General features: G+C 38.8%; 1 protein-coding gene across 2 annotated transcripts in view; it reads left to right on the plus strand.

Annotated features, from left to right (window-relative positions):
- Positions 1–23,393, plus strand: part of LOC119141804 — a 44,811-nt gene extending 21,418 nt beyond the window's left edge. Inside the window, exons 8-13 of one of the 2 annotated variants that reach the window (XM_037374424.1) lie at positions 2,308–2,486; positions 15,010–15,167; positions 16,432–16,474; positions 19,838–20,024; positions 21,909–22,044; positions 22,744–23,393. In XM_037374424.1, coding sequence (XP_037230321.1) covers positions 2,308–2,486; positions 15,010–15,167; positions 16,432–16,474; positions 19,838–20,024; positions 21,909–22,044; positions 22,744–22,873 — 833 coding nt within the window. In that variant the 3' untranslated portion in view covers positions 22,874–23,393. The remainder of the gene's footprint in view (positions 1–2,307; positions 2,487–15,009; positions 15,168–16,431; positions 16,475–19,837; positions 20,025–21,908; positions 22,045–22,743) is intronic. The other variant, XM_037374425.1, reaches the window with a different exon arrangement.
- Positions 23,394–24,352: the final 959 nt, after the last annotated feature.

Raw genomic sequence — 24,352 nt, forward strand, 5'->3', positions numbered from 1 at the left:
GCTGAAAGTTAATCTACTGCCTTTCTTTCATTTATCCCAAATATGGTTTTGACAAGGGCTCACGGGAAATTCAATAAATTAAAATGCTTTTTCAAGGCTGTAACAAATTTAACTTGACACATACCAAGTTCTTTAATTATAGAGGTGCCATTCACGCTGTTATATTTGAGTATGTCGAGTCTTTTAGCAGATAAATCCTTGATTACTGAGTATTTTAACTCCTCAGAGAACACCCCCTGGCCTAAATCTTGGCACACTGACAGCATTCCCAAAGCCAAATGTCCCCAAAAGAGTAATCCAGCAAATGTTTTGCAAATAAGAATGTGTCACAGTCACATTTCTCAGTCCTCTTTAAGGTGTTGCCATCTACTCTGAAGTAGTATCTGATATAATCAGAATTTCAGGCCTTTAGTGTCAAAACCATAGATGTATTGATAGATAACATAAGTGAATTTTATGAAATTGTACCTCATTGTTGATGACAATAACACATTTCTAAACAATCTTACAACCTAACATCCTTTGAGCACTTAGCTTTTGCAAATGGTAAGTAGGCACTTCAGCACAGGTGTCACAAATGAGTGGTTTAGGTTAAGTCACTCAAAGAGTCACCATCAAAGGTATGAGCAAAAAAGTTTTAATAGGAATTCATTAGAGTGCAACTTCAAAAAGTTCAATGCCAAGGTTATCTATTACTTACTACACAGATAAATCACACAAAGAAAAATAATATTAAAATTAAGCTGGAATGATTTACACAGAGACTAAAAATGTAAAAGAGTTAGGGAGACCCTCCCATTGAGTCCAAGGTTCAGAGTGGACCCTCTTGCTTTCTAAACTCTTCATAGAGTTTAGGTGTGGCTAGATCCAATCCTAGTCTTGGACCTGATCAATAGTTAGTTTCTAAATGATGTAAGGAGTATCCAGTTTAAGGCTGATCATAGGATTTTAGCAGCACTTAGTCATTGACGAATTTATCATTTACAAGGTAATTCAAATACGACTTACTTAAATTATAAAAGTGGCTTAACTATTAATTAAAAATGTTAATACTTGTACTATACTTATTATGAAGTTATAAAATCAATTCACACACAGGAACACAGACACAGACACAAAGGAACAGAAGTATAGATACATGTACAAAGGTATACCTGTTAAAAGTTCCCCTCAAGTTCAGTGAAATACTGACATTGAATGCTTTTGCATTTCTCATCGTGTGAAGGGTTGAGCCCTGAGAAGCCGGAAAATCAGCCCAGGCCCCATTGTCAGGTTTCAGCAACGGTACCCTTGGTATCGCAGACTTGGGAGTTTGCAAGCTCTGAGAGGCACCCTACTCAGAGGGAGATGCTCTTCACCTCACACTGTAGTCCAGAAGAGCTCAAATGGCCTCACTTAGCCCCACTGTTTATAGGTTTGGAGATTATTGGCTTTAGCCATCCTGGCTGATATCAGATTCAGTAATTAATGGAAATTTTTAAAAATTCCACTGGTGGTGGTGGTATCGTACTACTCAGAGTCGTAATGAAGAGTGTTCCCAGGCTTGTTTAGGGATGTTCATGGCTGTCAGGTGGTGGTGGTGCTCAGATAAGGAAAGCTGCTAGTACAGCCACTGCAGTTTCCCACCTCAGTCATGCAAGAGTTGTTGCTAGTGTGGTCATGGGATGTTTAACCACCCAACTCACTACACAGAAGTGAAGACGTAATGTCAGTTCCTGAGATCATAGAGTGTCCCAGGGGAGGGGACAAGATGCACCACCACAATAGGTTAGCCTCCAACAGCAAGTCCCCCTTAGTGAGGGGTACAGTTAGCAGAAAATGTTAGTAGACTTGAAGACATAGAAAAGAAAGAACTTTCAAGAGCATGAGTAAGATAACAGAGGCTGAAGGTGCCCCTAAGAGCATTCTCAGCAACTTTTGTACAAACTCCAATTTATGTACGCACATTTGAGCAATGAAATCCAACCACTTCTCTAAACTGATAAAATATGCAAGCACCTATGCAAAGGTGGGTCACAAAAACTGTTTTAAGAGGTATCTTCAGAAAGCTGGCTCCATTACTAGTCCTTAACAAAAAATTAGTTTCATTCCTGAATTTCTGTTGAAAGAAGGCCAGATATCACTTGATATAATTCATCATTTCCTAGGCTGCTTTGCTCCTTGCTGCTTCCAGAAGCTACACTGGGAGAAGGGCACAGGATAGGATACTGCCTTCCTCCTCCCTACCCTATAGGGGTATCCAAAAGTATTGACAGACTGGACTATTGTTTTGACCTATGTTTTCACATTCTTTATGTAATATTTTAGGTCCTGATATCCTGACTATGGTGGTGGGATCAGATATCAGCCGTTACCCCAACACCCCCAGACCTACCTGCAGAGGATATTTGCATAAACGAACACAGTCAGCGATACTGAAGGGCTGGAGAAAGAGGTGGTTTGTGCTGAAACATAATGGCTACCTGCATTATTACAAACACAAGAAGGTAAGGATAGAGGCTGGTGAGGAAACAACCTGTGTCCTGAACCGTTAAGTGCAGCACTGTTGTGCTCAAGATTTTCAGATCGTTATCTTGACTTGTATTTACAGAATAACAGCAGCACTGAAGATGTTTTTGTATGCAGTATATAAAAGAGGCTTGTTGAGTAGTTCTGCCTTCCTATATCCTAGTCATAGGCATAGACCCTGTCAGGCTTTTATGGATTTACATTTTAATCTCTTAGTTCTGATCATCAAGAAGTCTATGAACTGAATAGGCTCTAGGAGGTTTTTGATGAGATGAAGTAGCTTTAGATGTGTAGGAGCTCTGTATTCCATCTACCATTATATGTATTTTCTTAAACAGGTATGACCATGATATTTCTTTGTGTGTGTGAATAAGCTATAGACCTGCACAGAGTACTGGGAAGGCTCAGTTTCTTCAGAGTAGCATTGCTTAGCACTTCATTCACTGTCATGTGAGCAGGAACCTGTATAGTACTTACTACTTCTTTGACTTCATCTAACAGTAGACGTCCAAAAAAGGAGTAAAACAGGTACTTCATGAAGAGAAATACTTTACTAGGCTTTATCCTGAGGCTCCATTTTGGTATGGCATAATTTACAGCCCTCTAGTTGTATAGTGAGTCTTAGTGGCCCTAAATCAGTGGCTTCACAGTTACCTCAGCTACAAACTTTTCAGTATTCTCAGTTACTCACCACTAAATAAACTAATAAATAAAGACAAGATACTAAAAAAGAGGGAAAAAAAATCCCTTGAATTATTCAAGTGAGTATCTCTAGGTGGGGGGGGCACAGACGGCAGCAGCAGGCAGTGGGCACGGCTCACAGCCCCAGCCACAGCGGAGCCGGTGAGTTCACCTGCCCTACAATCGTGTTTTACTGTAGTCTGTGAGTCAGCAGGTGCTGCATGTAATTACAAGTTACTAATCCCTTCCCCTGTGTAGTTTCATGATGAAGTTATTCACTGATAAATTTACATCTATAAAATCAGGTTGATTTCCAAGACTGTAGTCTGTTCAGGGCTTTTTAGGGTAAAACATTTTACAGCTTGTAGAAAAGGTTCACTTAGCATACATTTTAACCTGATTTCAAGAAAACTTAATGAAGCTGAGAAAATTTGCCTTCGTGAGGGATTTATCACTAGAAGCAGCCCATGCAGCTTCCAGGGTATCTCCTAGCTAACCTAGGAAAGGCACCAGTGGAAATATCACCTGGCTAGAAACAGGTAGAAATGGGTTTGTCTCCAACACCCAAGTTGAACACATACCAGTGAAATACACCCGTGTCCACCCTTATTCAAAAAACACATGAAAACCTAAGCATAGCACCAAGTCCTTGCCCTGTAAATAGTTTTTACCTTTGCTAGCAGGGTCACACACCTTTTGGTCAACTCAGCATATGAAGGATGTAGATGTACATGTATACACATACATATGTAGACATACCAGCACAATTTTGCAATAAACATGGATACAATGTAGACAACAAGATGGTGTCAAGGAAGTTCAAACAACAGAAAACAATAGGGAAGCTGATACTAGTAGCTTTGCTCCTGATCATGAATGAACCTTCAGATTGATTTTTCCCTACTGTCATCTCCATTTCGTACATCAATCTCCCATCTCTGTATTTCATTTTTTGCTCATATATATTAGCCTGTTTGGTCATTTTCACATGAATAGTAGAGCCACTCCAGTAAAATCCTCACTTGAAAATTTCTCCTTTTTAGTAAAAGAAGACTAGAAACTAGAAACCAAATTATTTTTACCTGAAAGATCTTGATGCAATTTAACAACAATGCATTCTGATCCCTCCTCCTGGTGATCCTAAGCATAGTTTTTCATGGACAATACTGTTAAGATGAAGAAATGTATTCACATGAGGCACTGCACAGTTTCATATCCAAACTGAAATTAATTAAGTTTTTAGCATTTAACCTTCCTGATCAAAACCAAGCACTTCTATGGGAAAAAAACATTTTGTGAAAAGTAATGAAAAATCATAGAAAGAGCTTGCTTTTCTACGATTCTGTAGCCACCTGACATTTCCAGCAGAAAATCTAGGAGGCTTATTTCCCTGCATGTGCCATGACATACATACTAACCATCTAATCAGGGCTGTGTTGTAGAACCACTGGGTATACAACAAAGCAGTCTGGCTTTCCATGGTCATTATTTCAACACTGCCTGTCCTGGTCTAAAAACAAAAACAAATAAACAAACAAATCAAACACTAAAAAAGATACAAAGGATAGGAAGTTTTGTTTGGAGAGACGTTTTTATTTTATCCCAGTCAAGTCTTTCACCAAATTCCTGAAATGTAAACAAAAAACTAGTTATGTCTTTTGAACACTCTCCACTTTCCAATCTTTCCAGTACCTCTGAAGACAAAGAGTGTTAGATAAATTGGATTGAGGATTAGAAGGTGCCCCATAATCTTACATTAATTAATAATTAATTATCAATATATTATTGAATTATACCAACCTTATGTTTTGATAGTAGGATGTTTAGCCACTGAAAGCATGCATTTGTTTTGGCCTAAGAAGAGTAAATAAATTTAAAGCACTGCATAAACATTTTATAGTAATAAATATTACTTATCTTCTTGCAGTATCCAAGACTAGTGCCATTCAACCACTTTTTAAATTATTTCATACTATATTTTTGCTAGCTGCTCTCTCTCTGTCTCTGGACTCCAAAGAATATACTGAAATACTGCAGTACTATCTTAGCAACAGAAAGCACAAGGACCTTTTTCACTGCCTTGTGTGCCCGCAGTGTACCCTGCAGTGTCATTTAGTAAAACAGAAAGACAGATCTTACATACAAATATGCTTCTTCACTACTTAAAGATCCAATGCACAAATTAAGTAAGAGGGAGCTCAACTGGACATGTTGGCACTTTTTTTTTTTTGGGTGTGAATTCTATCAGGGCATAAGAAGAACAATGCACACAGATGGTGCTCATACCACTTTCTTTTCTAAGGGAATCTCAAACTATATTCTCAGTTTAACACAGTATTTACGTAACATGTCAGCAGCATTATGAAGTTAGAAACATTATGTTCCAGGTCTTGCCTCACTCAGGAGGAAAGGTTTTTCCACTTGGTGGATATAGTATGTTTTTTGAAACTGTTCATTGAAGGCAAGAATAACTCAGGGAGACAAAAACAATTCAGAGCAATTTGCATGTCAGTATCCAATGAACTAACAAGAGTCATAATTTTTCAGGTCGTTATTCTGATGTTAACAACAATTTACACTGATGTAATTCCAGTGACTCTGGCAAAGTCACGCCTGATTTCCGCCTATGTAAGAAGACAACCAGGCCTTTTATTTATGCCTGAAAGGGTGCATATAATGTCTTGTCATGGAGAAAGGGAAGGGTGTTTCACATGCTTTAGACCATATCAACAAACAGAAGGAGCTACATTTCCTTATCATTGGTATTTACAGGCAGAAATTATCCATCCTGAGCTTTCCTTTTCCTACCTATACTAAGAAAGAGATTTTTACATATTAACTCGTTGCTGCTGGTTTAGACTCATCTCTGTCCAGTCACATGTTGGTGAAGCGATCGCTGTTGCAACAGATTCAGTCACTTTAATACAAGGTCGTTTCATTTTCCCTGAAAGAGGTGCCACCACTGGCCTTGACTCTACTATCCATATATGTAACTTCAACACATTTTTCACCTCAGTGGACATAGCCATGTTTGCCACCTCGTAACAGAAATATTGGGCACATTGGATGTCACATTAAAAAGGGGGAGTTTCCTCTAACCCTTTATATTTGATCAGGCTGTCAGTTTCCCATGAAAGACGAGACCCTTGTGCCCAACCACTCTGCCCGCTCCCTGCATTCTGACAGCCCACCGTATCGGAGGGTGATAACCTGGGCAGGGACCCTCCTGACAGAGTCACTGAGTCAAATCCCTGACAACAACTACTCAAATCTCCGGAGCCTTGCACAAAATGAAGTTCAGCTGAAGATTTTTATTCTACAAAATACAGGTTTGTGACAGAGCAAGGTTCAAGGATCACTGCTGATAATACACTGACTGCAAAACAAGCTTAAAACAACACAATAGCAGCTAACATAAGGTAGTCGTAGAATAAAGTTCTTACCCAGTAGGCATCCGGATGGGGGAGAAGACAGGTTCAGCCCGTCGACTGATCCCAGAAGTCATGATGGAGTCTCCCCTAACTTCTCTCAGTTGTCCACTTTTAATACTTCATAGCACATTGCATGTTCATTTATCATACACAGAACAGGTTGCAAGTTTCTCACTTCTACTGTAAATTAGTGCACACCCTCAAACAGCACTGCTGAAGTTCTTCACTAACTACGCATGCTCTCCACGTGGGGGTTTGCTCTCTTGTGGTGGGGCTATTTGAGTTGGAGGTCATGATCTCTCACCACCACTATTACCTTGTCCTATTTTCAACCGACTTTCTGTGGACTGCCACAGCTTATCAACTTGTCTACTCTTGCAGCCAGAACTTCCTTATTTGGAGGCTTCTTTCTGCACAATTTAAGATAATGGTGTTCTTTTCACCATCCATTTTTTGTTTCCTATCCTTCCCATGGCAGACTCCTTCGATTAGAAGTCCCTTCATTTGTAACCACTTTATAGAAATACTGAATCAGGCTGTGGTATTTCAGGAGTTTAGACAGCAGTTCCCCCCTCTTTGGACTTATTTCAGCCCAAGTCCAGTCCATTTCCTTCACATTTAGGTGGTGCTTGAGCGACTCCAGCCATACGTGTTGCTGTTACTGACTGGTATCATGTGCCCAGTGAGGTGCGGTGGTACCTTGGAGGCAGGTAACTTTGGGAGGGAGCCGTGCGTTAGTATTACAATGACATTATTTCATCTGAGGAAAGTCATTTCACCACAGTGGCTGGGTCAGCTGTGGACATCTCATAGATCCTTCATGTGACAACTGTTACACGGCTTACCAGCTGTGTGCTGCCATCGAATTCCCACTCCTGCAGGGAGCACAGCAGAGCCTGATCGCGGGGTCTCCACTCCGCTCCAGCCTCCGTCACTCCCATCAGGGTGCTGAGCTGGCAGTGTGATGCCTGGGGAGCTGTGGTGGTGTAGATTCCCTCCGTGCCAACCGTTCTGAAAGCAACAGCTGTATTTTACCCTGAAAAGCTTTCTGTAATACTGTGCTTCTGTTAGGTCCCAGTCTTCTCTAATTCCTCCCCAAAGTAGTTTTCCCCCATTGGGTTAGAACACTGATTTGCGTAAATTACTGAGATCAGTGGAGGTATAACTATTTATAATATTTTTGCTTACACTTAGCAACAGTGGAGTTCCACTATACACTCCACAGTTCTGATCCCCCATTGTCCAGATCACTGGACCTTCTCAAACATGCTACTTCCTTCTTTGCCAATGTGCTCAGTTTTTCTGCTAAAGGAAAGCTATCTGGACACTGTGTGGAGATAGACAGTGATGTATTGAAAGCACATCAGCTTAGTCAAGCACTGATCCTTTCTTTACCAATGTCTGCTCCTGTAGAACTAGCCTTTGCTGCTCAGCACAGTAAAGTGACTGCAAAGTCACCACAAAATGTCTATGGTGAAGACTTCAGAGTCAGACAGAGAAACTTTTATCAGCTTAACATGAGACCAGTAAAATAACAAAAGCAATCTAGCCATAAGTTCACTCAGATCTTTCAGAACCTGACAGCTAACTTCTTTACAACATGCTGCAGCCTTCAGGATAAAAAAAATACTATGTCTCTCAAACCCATTAAAAAGAAGGAATATAATTCCTGGGACCCAGGAACAAATGGGCCAATAAGGGGTTTGAAGTCTGTGGAGCATGCATTCTTCTGTCATGAGGACATAGCTCCTAGAGAGCAAACAGTGGTTTAGGATCAATAGGAAAGCACAAGGATAAAGAAAGCATTAGTGTTTCCAAACATGTTTCCCAAAATTCCTCATTACAAATATTCATCATGTAAAGAATGCAGCTAATTAAATGCTGGGATGTACAAATCCACTAAAAATGCCAGCCAAAGCCAGAATTTCCTAGTTTCAGTCTATCATTGCTTTCTTGCTATGTAAGAGTAGTTAAAAAAGCATGTATAACTAGTGATTTTGTGGGTCAAAGAAGAAAAAACAAAGGTAGAGTTGATAAAATTATAAGAATTAACAAAAGATCATGTTTGCAACAATGCCCTAGCTCCTCTCTGGTTTGTGTCTTGCCATGTTCCTAGGAACTATTTCCTGTCTCTTTGCCATAAATAGACCCTGGGAAAGAGGTCAGTGAGACAAATAACCAATCTAGTCCCTGCAAAGGAAAATACGAAGTAAATATCATTCAGGTTGTGGTCTAGGATAAGCTATAAGGACTACTGGCTCCAAACAGAAATCTGTCCAAAAAGTCATCAATCTATCTTCCTTTCCAGAAATCAGAGACCTATGTATTCTAGTCAAATCAGCTCTGTCTGTCAAGTCCTTTTGTTATATTTGCCATTTATTCCATTTCTTTCTCTAATTCCCTCAACTAGGAGTGACATGGAACAACAGCAATTAGGAATAAATGCCTAAAGAGTATGAGTCTGTTGCCAGCATTCTGTACGGACTCAAAGTAGGAAAGTCAAAGGAAGAAACTAACAGGAATTAGGAGCACTTAAGTTGGAAACAGTAGTTAGGTTGGATATCACTGTCCTGACAGTAGAAAAGAGCATTCAGAGATTTAGAGATTCAGACGTAGAAAGAGGTGGAACTGTAAATAAGGAGTGAATTAACCTTCATGTGCCACCCAGGCCTCAGAGAAATGGCCTTCATGACAGTTCATAGCTATAATGCTCTGAAACATGCTGTGAGAAAACTGGAACACCTACTCTGGGGAAGTACTCTCACTGAACATGGTGGTGACAGCGTTAAAGGGGATGGATGTGCTTTTTGTCAGTCTTCATTGTGATTATATATAACAATGTCAGGTTAAAAAGTAATTATGGTTTGCATTTCTTAAGCTCAAAAGTTTAATGCCTCTAGGAAGCCCTCAGGCACAGTGTGAGTGACTAAGGCAAAGCTGCTCAAGGCTGAGGTAAGGGCAGTGGGAACAAAGATGTGCATTTCTTAACATCCAAAAGCAGTTAGACCCCAGCCTGGTAGGCAATTATGATATCACCTAATTTATCAGATGTTAGGTCATATTCCTGTTTCCAATATGAAACTAGTCCATTTCAATAGCTCAACCAAATCTTGCCTTCTCTGTTTATTGCAGTTCAATGCAGCCAGCACACTGGTAATTAAGTATTGCTCAGATAATTATACAGTGCTATTTACATTCAAAGAGGTCAATAACCTTCACTTTTTCTCAATAGCAGAATGCTTTCCTCATTGTATATTCTTTAATTAGCAGTGTCTCTGTAAAGAAAATTGCTATTCTTTATTTGTCTCTATTAGGGTATATTTGTGTGTGTAAATCATTCCATGCTCACCTCCTGCCTTATCCAGAACACCTGGAAACTGTACCACGATTTACTATTTCTTTTTATTCCAAATAAGATTCAACAGTAACATTTACACACCTTATATAACCAGCTGGATACCAGTCTTCCATTTACCCTTTATTCATAACAAGACACATCACTTTGCACCCATACCTCAGGGAACAAGTGAAAGCCCTTCCTAAATGCAGAGAAGAAATTTGAATGCAGACTTTAATGTTCCCTTTTCTTTCTGCAGTTGTCTTCTCTTTACATGGAAACAGGGCATTTTACAGAAAGTATATTTATTGTGTGACTCAGACGCTACAGTGCATGCTTCTGTTTGCTTGTGTGCACCCTTAAGACTGTTCCCAGTGGGACAGTATAGAGAGGAAAATAATACTTTAAATTATTCTTTTTCTATGGTATATACAGAGTCCAATTATTATAAAGAAAGAAATCCCCTGCCTCCCATGTGTGGACCCTTCACATCATTTCAATCTATGACAAACATTCAGTCCTTTGTTCTTTTGAGCAAGCCTCTGTGTGTTCATCGCTAAGCCTAAGCACTTTACATAAAAGGCTTAGCTATAAATAGATTTAGGTCTGAGCCATTGCTTATAAAGATACAGCTTCTATTTGTTCTTCATTCTTGCTTGGAGCTTTATCATCATAGTCTGGAGCTGCCACGTTATTTAGAGCTGGTATACCACCTGATTTCTTCTCTACATTTTCTATGACTCCCGTGGCTGCAGGATATAATTTTCAATTTACATTTAAGAATCTGCTGAATCCAAGGTTTCCAGTACTTCCATTGTATTATTTCTATTAATAAATGAGAAATAACACTGGCTGATAGGATACACAAATTAATTTTGGCCTACTAACAGATTGCATACCCTGACCCAGGCAAAGAGTCATAATCACATGTATTATTTGACCTGATTTAAGTTGTTCAAAGTTTTAAGACAATCAGTAGTTCTTCCTGTGGGGCTTAGCCCTGCAAACTGTGCATTACCTTTTGTGCAATTAATTGCAGCAAATTCTTCAACCTCAACAAAAGACCCAGTTGGAAGGTGAAGATTAATCATATCCAAGACCACCTGATTGTACTTTTTTGTCTGATAGCCAATACAGTTGGGTGTAGGATAATTAGTTTCTTCAAATCAGAAGAGCTTTTACATCTTTTTTCCCCTATTGTCTTGCTCTTCAGTATGTTTCTACTCTCTCTACTTCAGATTTAAATTGCTTAAAGCAAAAACAAAATTAAAAACTAAATTAATTCAGTTCTACTGGTGGAAAATGCCATACAAACAGTTTTGGAGTCTAAAGCTCTCTGCTGATATATACAAGTCCTTTACTCAAGGGGAAAGGAAAAAGATGTAGGGGAAAAAAGATTTAAAAGCCTTAGTCTCTCCTCTGCACCAATGTCCCCAGCCCAAAGAAGAAATGCAAATGGGTTATAGCTATAATTTTGTAAATATCTGAACAATGAGCCTACCACCAAGCACAATGATTGGGGGGTGGGGATGGGGGAAGGAGACAGGGAGGGGAAGATTTTAGAGGTACTACTAAGCAAGCAGCACCAAACCTCAGGGAGAAGCTGGTCAGAGAAAACCAGAAAATAACAGGTAGTGAAAATGCTGGAAGCCCGAGTGCCAGGGAGGGTTGTGGCCACATTTGTGGCCACATCAGCTGTGATAAAGTTAGGCAAATGAGAAATAAGACGCGAAAAGAAAAAGGAGTTCATTTTCTTGTTTCATTTAAAAGATGTCTAGTTTAAGAACACAGGGACACATCCAGGAAGACATTTATGAAAGACAATCAGAAATTTCATCATGTCACTACTGACCTGAAACCAATCTGAACCAGTGACCTGAAGGTGTGTCTTATGCTTCCCACTGCCAGTCTCCTGAGCTAACCAGTCTTTTACTTCTGCATTCTAGCAATGCTCAGTTTTCACTTTGTGTTTTATTTTTTCTATTATCTCTTCAAGGATTTGATCTTTGTTTTCTATAAAGTTACTTTTATTCCATTTTCCTAGCACTTGCAGTCTCTTGTGTAGCTTAATTTTAATCTCTTTTCATAGTTATTCTTGATGGTTTTGATTTCTTTCACTGCAAATAGCATGAAAAGTTCATATATCTTTTCAGCTTCTCCCTTCTAAAAGACAAAGAGGCTTAACTAGAATAGTAAATACAACTCTGCTCAAACAAAATTTTTTTAACAGAGTGACTCATTCAGGAAATGCTGTGAATGTCATTTATTTTCTGGAAGTATTTACACCAAATTAAATAAGGCTGATTTGTGACACACCCCCAGGCTACATACAGTACTTCAATGACCATTTCAAACAATAAATGAAGGAGTTGCCTACTTTTCTATTCTTATTTCTCCCTTATTTCAGTCTCTCATAGTTATACATTGCTTAACCTTTTCTTTTTTCTTTTCTTTTCTTTTCTTTTCTTTTCTTTTCTTTTCTTTTCTTTTCTTTTCTTTTCTTTTCTTTTCTTTTCTTTTCTTTTCTTTTTTCTTTTCTTTTTTCTTTTCTTTTCTTTTCTCTTTTCTTTTCTTTTCTTTTCTTTTCTTTTCTTTTCTTTTCTTTTTTCTTTTCTTTTTTCTTTTCTTTTCTTTTCTCTTTTCTTTTCTTTTTCCTTTCCTTTCCTTTCCTTTCCTTTCCTTTCCTTTCCTTTCCTTTCCTTTCCTTTCCTTTCCTTTCCTTTCCTTTCCTTTCCTTTCCTTTCCTTTCCTTTCCTTTCCTTTCCTTTTTTCTTTTTTTCCCCAGAAACATTTCCCTTAAAACACAGGCCATCTTAAGAAAACTAGCAGCAAGGGAAAGAGTTACTTCAGATGTTTCTAATATTTTTAGAATAACATTTACCAAAAAGCATTCACTTTCTGCAGTCTATCTGGAGAACTTCATCCATATTAGATACCACAGACTGCCAAGAATCCATGAAATAGCTGATAGCAACCTTAAGAGAACAAAAAATCTCTTTTACTTAAGTGCAGAATGGAACAGTAGTAGCTAAAATCTAAGTTAGTTCATTTACATACATATGCATATCATCAACTCAAGCAACATCACAGAGTTATATTACGTTCCAGAGTGGCAGTATTGCCAGTGGGTTACTCTCCAGTCAGAGACATAAGAAATACTTTTATAATTATTTTTTCAGTAATATACCTTTGGCACTTTTTGTAGCAAAGGGATATGTGTCAAAGCAATGCTCTCAAATTACTACTCATGAAAGCCACATGAGTAAAAAGAAATGCCCCTTACATCTGGCTTATCAGAATTAGGGGAGCATGGCTGCCTATTAGTTGATGAAGGACATTTGGTCTCTCTTTGAATGTCTCAAATCCATCTTATTCCTTACCTAGATGTATTCATTTGAAATGGAGATGACATAAATCATTCTTGATGCCACAGAGCTCTATCTCCATTCATTCTAGACAGCACAGAAAGTGTTTAGAAAAGGAGTTTATAGATATGTGCAATAATCGTGGTCACACAGCCATTTCAGTGTCTGCAGTGACTGTCACCTTCAGGCTAAGACAGTCAGCAGAACCCAGACCATGGACAGAATCCTGCTGAATAACACTTCATCAACCTAGAGCTCATTATTCTTTACACTAGGAATGGAATTTGGGTCCTAAACACATATTTTGGTTATGCTGTCTTTGCAATGTAGTTTTGTGTCTGAAGGCGTTATAAGCAAAGTAGGTCACATAGCACTGATGACTTTCAGGATTCCCTTCATCTTCTGTACTGACTTCAGGGTTGCAAATAAAAACAAACAAACGAACAAAGAAGAAGAAAAAAGCAGAATGTAGGAAATACATTCATGAATGTTTATTTACACTTTTTCAATATTATGGGTTATTTTGTTCCTACAGAAAATTCATGTATAACAAAGGGATAATTACATGTGCCAATGAGCATATAAGCAAGTATTTAACTATCTAATACCCACAGGTGCATATTTTGTTTGTGGAAGAATATGTATATTTATTTTCAGGCTAATAAAAAAATTACATGGGGCATTTGCAATTCAGCTCCTACTGACAACATTTAATTAACTCCCAATAACCAACTGATTTTATTCTGTGAGATTCTACCATCTGTGACTTTTGCAAATGACAGTAAAGCTCCTCATATGTCCCAGCATTAACTCATGTTTTCCATTTTATTGCTGCCAAATCTGATGCAACTGTTAGAGCTCCAGTCACAGCTCTTCAAAGCCAAGGGTCTAAGAATATTGATTAAAACACAGCTGGAGTTCACTATCCAGATGTGTGCACTTTTTTTTTTAAGTTGAGACATGTACCTGGGGGGAGCTGAGCTGGGAAAGTAGGGGGAGGAACTGCTTCGCCTACCTACTTACATTAAGAAGCTTAATGGCTTCTTGCAACTAACCACAGAGAAAGACGCTGACAATGCCCTTCAGTCTCAAAGAGCTTTAACTCAATCAGGAACAGACAAAGGGGTTTTGAAATGCTTACCATTGAAAGCTGTCTGAAGTGAATGGGAAGGGTTATGAACATAACGATATTTAGGGCAACTTTGCAAAGGAACTGAAATACAGCCTTTCAGACTATGCTCACTATTTTCTGAACTTAAACCTTTGTTCCCTCTATCTGCACATGTAAGTTGAGGTTTTCAGCATAAACCCAGACTGCAAGCAGCATTGCTTAGTGAAGAGATGCATGCTTCCCACTCTCACTCAGCTGCAGCCTAAAAAGTTGGAATATTTACAAATACCTAGTGAGGTTTCCGCATGCATGTATGACTTCTGATGAGCAAAAAACAATTAAGAGAGATAAACAGAGATGCAAATTTAGAGGGTGTTTGTGTTTGACTAGTTTGTCTTTTGTGACTGCACTGTATTCTCTGGGGCTGCTGATCATTAAAACCATATGATGGTTCAAAAGCGTAAGAGCATGTCACTAATTTCTACAACTTTGAATAGTCCCTGAGATTATCCCCATCTCACAGGAATCGGTTTCATATTAGTTCTGAACTTTGGCACCCTTTCTTTCTAATTGCAGGATGAAGGGAAGTGCAGACCCCTGGAAGTGACAAAGCTGGAAGGAGCGGAAATTGGTGTTGACACCAGCCTGGGTAAACCATTTGCGTTTAAATGCATACCTCAAAGTGGAAACAGGATTTTCTACTTCTGTGCAACTTCCAACCAAGAAATGAAGAGGTAAGTGATCTTTCATTTTACAGTGTCAGTTTGGTTAGAGGGAGTCGGAATTTTTGGAGGGTGTTTACATACTTGCTTTGATCAGCAGGAAAAAAAAGTAAAAAATCTGTCAGCTACTTATAGGAAGATGCTGATTCTAGTTTTCATTTGCAAAAGTTTCAAAACCTGTTTTTCAGCTTCACAGTTTTTTTGATGACACTCTTTTTTCATAAAGTCTTTAATGTTTGTTCTTTGTTCAAGATCCCCCTGAAATTCTGATATACCTCCAGAAAAAAATCTTCACCTATATTCTCATGCCTTCTCCCCCACTGTTATATCAAATGGAAGTGTAAATCTTCCTGTGGATGTAAAGTTGCTTATCAGTCATTTCACATGAATTATTTCTGTTCTACCCAACCAGGACAGTGCTAGCAATAAATACAATCTTATCTTCCATTTCCTTTTCTGTCATTCTGTCATATTATCATTTTAGTACTTTAAAATGCAAGTGCACCACAAAAGCATATTGGTTCTGGTAAGAGGCAGTGAGTTTGGGTTTGAATAATAGTTAGACTTAAAAAATATACTTTTTGCATTTCCCAAAGACTATAGATGACAAAACAAAGAGACTAAAATTACCCAAAAGACAAGTAACAAACTTGTAAGGCTTTAATTTCAGAATGTACTGAAAGCTAATCTTATTTTCCTCTTTGTTTTATTGTGAATTATTAAAAACATAAGGCTATGAAGTAGGATGATAACTGGTATTCATCCACCAATCTTTTTATAACATCTTTCTACTTAATATAACACCCACCATTGTAGTATCAGAGTATTTTCCACTTCCATATTCTATACCATTCACAGTGCAAAAAGAATAACATTGCTAACAAACAGCTTGCTTTATTCTGTAGTTTCCAATTTCAGGATTCTTTATGTTTCCCAAAAATTCCTTATCTGCGTTATAAGAAAGACACGTGAAGAGTGATCATTTAGCCTGACATGTTGAACAAAATTCAAAATATGTAGAATCCCTTGTCTGTAGTATTGCCTGAAATTATTACAATGTGTTACACAGCAAGCTTTGAGACTTATTCCTCTGAGAGTTAGCAATGTTTATTTAGAATTAATCCACCACTTTTCTACCTTGAAGCCTTGAATATGTCCTGAAAATTGCACATCATTTTAAATGCTGTCTATGTCAGCATGAGTTAAAAGAGGCAGTGAAGCACATTTATTCTGGTCTACGAAACTAAGCTATCCTCATTTTTCTGTCATATTACAGGTGGCTGGAGGCTATGGATAAAGCAGTGCATCCTGTCCATCAGGTAATCCTTTATTTATATTAGAAGCACGTGCATACCAGATTGTGCAGAAGCCTGAGAGACAGTAGATGTATTTGTACATGGTCAGGTGCAGACAGCAACGTGGAAGCTTCATAGTTTTGTTCTGGGCTACTGGGACATGAATCAGCTCCAGTCTAAAAGCCATATACAAACATTATGGTGACTCAGCAAATAAGCTCTGCGGCCATATGTTGGAATACATCAGAGTGCTTCCTCTCTGAACGTCAGCAGCTTTAAGCTGGTTCAGAACCATAACCTAAAATGAGGGTGTTGGAAGGGAGGAAGGGAGAGACAACTCCCCAAACCACATTTTGTCTACCAAATAGTAATTACCAACAGGTAATACTGTTTGGAGTAAAGGGAGAGGAGGACAATGTCTTCTTGAGGATTCCCTGCAAGTCTGCCTTGGTTGCAAGCTGCCTGCTTTTTCTGACAGAGTATTAGGAAGGCGGAGGGGTGCTGCTGCGTTCTTCTTTCCTGTATTTTCAGAGATGAAGAAAGAGATAAGTTAGCAGATGAACTGTGACTTATCTATCTTTTCATACAGCTGTGCTCTCTGCTAGCACCTATGGCTGTAAGAAACATAGCCACAAACTGATCTCGAGCTGCTACAGACAGGCCTTGCTCAGCCCAGTTTTGTATGAACAGTCCCTGGCTGAGCCCTGAACTGGGAACTGCAAAGCTAATTTCAGTACTTCCAGGGCTGAAAACATAGGAGGCAAAGCCACTTTAGCCTGCCCTTCCCTGGCCCCACAATTCTTATTCTTTCCTCCTACAGGAAGACCACCTTTGTAAAAATGTGCTGTTGATCTGTGAAATACTTATTAAAAAGTTTTAGCTACTGAACCAGCTTGGTTTTTAGCAGAAAGAATGTGCAGCTCAAATGCAGAGTAAGTATCAACGTCTGCCTTTTTTTTTTGCAGATGAAATAAAATCGTCAATTAAAAAAATGAGAAAATTGCAAGGTACAAATTATAACCTGTATTAATGCATTGGAAAAAAAGAAAAACACATTTATCTTCCTCCTTCTCTCAACTCAGGGCACACAGGTGTACAGATGGGTTTCCAACAGTGAAAGGAGGTATTTATTGTTGCTTTAATTTTTACCAAACTCTTCCACCAAATTAAAATTGATCAAAACATATATTTCTTTTGGCTTCAGCTTTCAGATGAGATTGCAAGTGCAAAACCAAATTTGTTTCCAAGTATATTCTACCTGGCAGTGTTTCTTAAAGTAATACAAAGGAATCCACATACTTGAAAACCACAAAAATAAATCAAACAATTTAAAGTGTGTGCCCAAGCAAAAAGAAACAAAAAATAGCCTAAGCCAAATAGGAGGATAAAGGCACATATATGCAAAAAGAAACACGTCAAAAAAGTAATTCTTTACTGTAACACACAAAAATAACTTGTTGGATAAAAAGTTCCAATGTTATATCTCATGCATGCACCCATTAATAAGTTGGCTCCTTTCTGTGCTACTGCATCTTGGTTTTGACTGCTTTATCTTTTTTAGTTCTGTTTTTGAGCAAACAGTATCCTTTTCAGAGGAAATGTTTGATTTAAAATGTTGCTTTCATTGCTTAACTTGTGCTTTTAATGAACACTATACCTGTTCCTTTCTTTTAACTGAACTATCAGTTCAGTTGAACAGAAAAAGCTCATATTTTCCTTTTTTTTTTTGTTTGCTATACTGTTTTGCAATAGGCAGTGTGTTACAATATGGCTCACAACACAGTGAATTAACAGACCAACATACTGACACAATGTTGTCTTAATGAATCTACAAGGATAACCATTTTATGAGTACATCTAGAATTACTGAAATATCCTCCTCTGCACTTCCCTGCAGTAAGTCTCAGCAGATTTCCCATTCATAACAAAGAATACAGCTAGGTATAATGTGCCAGGTCTTTTTTCTGTTATAGCCTTGTCAAGGATACTAAAGAAATATCATAAATAAATGCAAAAGAAATCCCCTGTGGAATGACAATGACAATGACACTGGTTGATGCAGGGTTTGAAATATATATTGTAGACAAGTAACAAACACTAGGAGGAGCTGAGTACCTCACAACTCTCAGATACAGAAGAGAAGAAGAAATGTTACATTAGACAACTTGTTCTTATTAAACAACAGTGTACTTTTTCCTGGATTTCTGCTTGGATTCTCTTATCTTACAAATACTCTATACAATGAAAGTGTTTCATGGGTTGAGCTTTTTCTTCACTTGTAAGTTCCAATAGGATAATTTTAGTAATGAAAAAGACTCTGCTTTCCAGAAAGGAATGGGAAAGCATCTGTAAAAATTCTGTGTCATGGTGCTTCCTTCCAAGTTTGAGTACTGTGTTCTGACTTCAGACACCACCACATTTTCTCTGGAACCTGGAGAGCAGGCAGTGAACCCTGTCTTGCAGAATACACACAGTAAAGGCTGCTGAAGTCAGGCATTCAGCAAGACAATTTTTTAAAGAAAGCTTTTTCATACAGCTTTGAAGTAATCCTGTTTCTACCAGAAAAACTTGTACTGAAACCCAAAATAGATGCAGAAAAGACAAGTTATTATTGTAAGAAGAAAGTAGAAGTTGGTCATTTGCCATCAAATATGTTTTTCTAATTTCAAGTTCAGCGTTGACTTTTATCATAGTTTAACCCTGGCCAGCAACTAAGCCCCACACAGCTGCTTGCTCACTCCCCCACAGTGGGATGGGGGAGAGACTCAGAAGAGTAAAAGTGAGAAAACTTGTGGGCTGAGATAAAGACAGTTTAATAGGTAAAGCAAAAGCCGTGCACGCAAGCAAAGCAAAACAAGGAATTCATTCACCGCTTCCCATGGGCAGGCAGGTGCTCAGCCATCTGATACAGATAACGGATACCTGGGAAGACAAACACTGTAACTCCAAATGTGCCCCTCTTCCTTCTTCTTCCCCCAGCTTTATACGCTGAGCATGATATCATATGCTATGGAATATCCCTTTGGTCAGTTGGGGTCAGCTGTCCTGGCCGTGTCTCCTCCCAGCTTCTTGTGCAGCCCCAGACCACTTACCGCTGGGGTGGTGTGAGGGGCAGAAAAGGCCTTGACTGTGTAAAACACTGCTCAGCAATAACAAAAACATCTCTGTATCATCAACACTGTTCCCAGCACAAATCCAAAACATAGCCCTATACTGGTTACTGTGAAGAAAATTAACTCTATCCCAGACAAAATCAGCACAACTTTTCAAATTATTTTTGCAACAAAAGCTAATTTCCTAGTAGGGGACTACAGCTTGTGTCTTTTCATACCAGCAAGTTCTCCTTAATTTCTTACCAGAACTTTTCATTATATGCTTGCTTTACAGAACCATGTGTGGGTAGATGTAACACTGCATAACACTACACTTCCGCCCTTGGCTATCAAAAACCCAGAATGTCTGGGGCTTCTCCACCAGCTGGACAGAAGCAAAGACATCTGGATTCAGCACTACTGCATTCTGAAGGATGGCTGTTTGTACTTTTATGCCACTCTCCGGTCTACACCTGCCCAAGGTAGGGGCAGCTGCTGGATTTTGATTGTTAAAGCAGAAATGTTTCACTGCAGTTTCCAAATAGAACTTTTACCATTAATGAGAGTTTCTTATCAGCAAACTCACTCTGTATCTGTCAAAGCAAGTGAAGGAAGACCAGACTCAGCCTCTTTTCATAAAACAGCTATCTCATTCCCCTCTGTCTTCTTTCCTCTTCCTCACACAGTATGATTTTTTCTTTCTGGAATGGCGCTAGTCAGGATCTGTGCACATTATCTCAGGAGTAAGAATCAGCGACAAGGTCCACCCCTCCAAAGCACTTCACAGTGGCTTGAGACAGTCCCACTGATGGCAGTGTGCTGAAAGCTCCTGCATGATGGCGAGCATCCTTGCAGGGAGGGACATCATAAACTCAGACTGGTTTCTCTGCCACTAACAGGTTTTCACATCATCCATCAACAGGCAGAACTTCCCCACTCCAGCAGAGGCTGATGCTCCGGAGGGTGTAGCCATGGTCATCTAGCAGCTCTCCCCATGCCAGAAGAGAGTGTCTGGCTACTCTCTGAGAGCAGCAATGTGAGGCTACCAGGACCAATTGCAAGTAGAGGATCCAAGTTTCAGGCACTGAGGAGAGCCTGCAAACATAGCTCTGTGAAAGTCAGTATTTTAAAAATAACTGGTGGCCCAGGGAGAGGGGATGGGTCAGGACATGTGAATGCACTCTCCCTGTGCTAAGGAAGCTGGCAGTCAGAAGAATCAGAAATGAAATGCTGTTTGTACTTTCACTTACAAGCCAGCTCTCAGATCAAAAGGGAAAACTGTTATCTTAGGGTTAATGCTGTTTGTCTCATGATCATGCAAGAGGTGTTACACTTTATAGTCCATACCATTTACATAGCACTTTTCATCTGCTAAAGGCTATACATATGAAATGACCACTGATTTCCTCTCTACATGAAACTGAAGCTAAGACTTGCCCAGAGCTAAGCAATATGTTAGCAGAAAGGCAAAAATTAAGTATTATATGCTCATGACACCCAAGCCTATGCCTCTACTGCTAAATATGTCACTTTGGTGTTTAAATTTCCTACCACATACGAAGTCTTGTATACAGTAGTGTTTCCTCTCTCGTTATTGCAACTATTGTTTTTTCCAATTTCACTACAGATTCTCACCCTCTTATATAATTCTCAATGCTATAGCATGAATTTGATGCTGTTGTCACTAAATGTGAGACCCAAAAAAATACATACCCTGCAGACAGTAAGAGGAAGCTGCAGTTAATCAGCTCCACAGTCTTTTTGGCTCATCACCATGCATAAAGTGAACATATGTATTGTTGCAGCCAAGTGAGGTCGGGGTGGGTGGGGGTTGAGGTGTGGAGAAAGGGGGAGACAATCAAAAAACCTGCCAGCTGATATGAAAATTTGGTCCTGAAGACCAAATTCTGTCTAATGTCTTTCTATCACAGCTGGCCAGTGTGGCCTGCCATGACATTCCAGCTACTGATGGCAGCAAGTGAAACCAATGCTGATGCTAGAATTTTTTTCATGTTGAAATCTATATCCGTTTAGTTTTTAAAGGAAGGAAAAGAACATCAAAAGCTAGAAAAAATATTTTGCCACTTCTTATTTAATGAAAAGGTAAATAAAACTATACTGCTGGTCATTTGCTGGACAGGAAGCATATTTTACACTATTTTCAAATCAATTTTCAGAAAAAAAAACCCTGAACTTTCACATTTTTAAATATTTTACAGGTAATTTCTGTACAACTCTGTTGAAACATCCAACACAAGGCATCTGAAAATCCAACTTGCAAGAATTGTTGGTATGCTTGAGATTGGCAGTGATTTCATAAATGGTATCTGCAATACACATGATGCATGCTATTTTATTTTGTCCAGGTGGCCTTTACCTGCAGGGTTATATTGTGAGTGAACAGTCTTTGGGCTCCAAGAGATCTGTAATTGAACTCAAACCTCCATCTGAAGAATTTAAAACTTTCTACTTATGTGCAGAGAATGTGAATGAAAACAAAAGGTAAACCAAACTTTCTTTTCCAGTTTTATTTGCCAGACTTTAGGAAAGTGGGAACACTGTAGCTTGGGAAGATCTAGTGACAACTTTTAATTCTGTTTCACTTGTTCCCCCAAATGTCCCTGTAATTGTAGCTTTAGTTAAACTGCAGTATAACATGCTAGCACTGTGATCATCAGTTCTGCTATTGTCAGTGCTGGAACTACAGCAAAGCTGGTGTGTGGAGGTTCAGAAAGAAACCTGGATAAGGTATCTTTCACAATGACGTGTGGGTGGGATTACACTAAACAGAAAAGCTATTATACTTCTCATTAGAGATAATGGAAAGTATAACCTCCTTATTCCAAAGAATTATTTACTTCCAACAATGACCATTAGAATTAAAAAAGAAAATTGGCTTATGAAATCACATTCTGAAGGTGAATTCCCACATCAAAATCCAGCCAAACTCCATGGCTGTCAGTGGGAGTTCACCTAAAGCCTACTAATTACATGATTTGGGTTTTAATGTAATGAACAAAGGGAAAATCTTTTTGATATGTTGGAAATTGGTCTTAGGGTATATTATTCTTAAAGTCAACTCCTCCATCTCCTGTGTCTCTCCACTTACTACCAGCATACATAGTAACAGAGCTGTACAAACACCATTTATGAAAGGTGTGTTTCACAGAATATAAAAACACATGAATAACACTTGATCAGGGATGGTTGTTGTTCTTTCATTTATTCTAGGTGGATTACAGCTTTGAAAGCTTCAATTAATAAGTGGTTACCTCTACACCAGGCAATCCAAGATTTCATGAACAGACCATTGGAGGAAACAAGGATGTAAGAAGACAGCTCATTTTATTTCCCTCCATTTCTGTTTTTGATTAAAAATTCCTTTATATGTCTTATGATTGATCTCAAATGATGCTCTAGCAGCAGCTAATCTTTAGCATTGCTATGTGTTCACACTGTAAGCATTAGTAAAGAAATATAAAGCAATATTACCTTCTTTGTGGCTGTCATTATTTTGTGTTTCTACTTCAACTCAGACCATGCATACATAAAGTCTGCTTTGTAGCAGTGAACTGACATCAACATTTGATGCAGACAAAAAAGAAAGCACTGTATTTCAACATATATCTTGTACTCCCTGATGTTTTATGTTTTATATCTGCACTTTTTTTTTTTTTTTCCAAATGTACCCTTTGCATAGACTTCTGCTTTTCCATCCAGAAGTTTCATATTTGGGTTTGTCTTTAAGTTTGTAGATTGTGCAGGGCTTAAGGTTGGAACAGGCTGAGCTGACTGAAAAGTTACAGCTACATACCATTACATCATGTCTGGGAGAATGGAATAAATCTGTATGATATGGATAAATACCATTGTTCTTTTATGTTCTATCTTAATAGAAAATTTAATTTTATTGTGTTCTTGGTTTAGCCATCTACCATCACAACACAGCACATTTGTGGAGAAAGAACAATTCAAGAACGAAAGACACTGTTTTGTCCAAAGTTAGCAGTGAGACACAGCATCATAAATCTTCATGAGGGATACCAGGGTGTCATGGTTTAACCCTGGCCAGCAACCCAGCCCCACACAGCCACTTGCTCACTCCCCCTCACCCAGAGGGATGGGAAGAATGATTGGAAAGGAATGTAAAACTCAAGGGTTGATATAAGAACAATTTAACAGGTAAAGCAAAAGCCGTGCACGCAAGCACAGCAAAACAAGGAATTCATTCACCACTCCCCATGGGCAGGCAGGTGCTCAGCCATCCCCAGCAAAGCAGGGCTCTGTCACACATAACAGTTACTCAGGAAGACAAATGCCATAATGCCAAATGTCCCCCCCTTCCTTCTTCTTCCCCCAGTTTATATACTCAGCATGATGTCATATGGTATGGAATACCTCTTTGGCTAGCTTGGGTCACCTGTCCTGGCTGTGTCCCCTCCCAATTTTCTGTGCCCCCCCCAGCCCTCTTGCTGGCAGGGCCCAGGGAACCGAAAAGTCCTTGATTTAGTATAAACATCACCCAGCAACAACTAAAACATCAGTGTCCTACCAACATTGTTCTGACATCAGAGCCAAAGCACAGCACTGCACTAGCTACTAAGAAGAAAATTAACTCCATTCCAGCTGAAACCAGGACACAGGGTTAGACATCTGTGGTTATTACAACTAGTCATATACATAGTGCTTGACATTATTCTCTAACATCAAAATAATTCCTCCCATTAATAATTCTGGGTATTCAGTTTCCAAGCTTCCCAAAAAACTAATTCAAGTAAAATAACAAAGGTTAGTTCCATTTATTTATTGA

Source organism: Falco rusticolus, chromosome Z, assembly GCF_015220075.1.
Source record: "Falco rusticolus isolate bFalRus1 chromosome Z, bFalRus1.pri, whole genome shotgun sequence".
Lineage (NCBI taxonomy): Eukaryota > Metazoa > Chordata > Aves > Falconiformes > Falconidae > Falco > Falco rusticolus.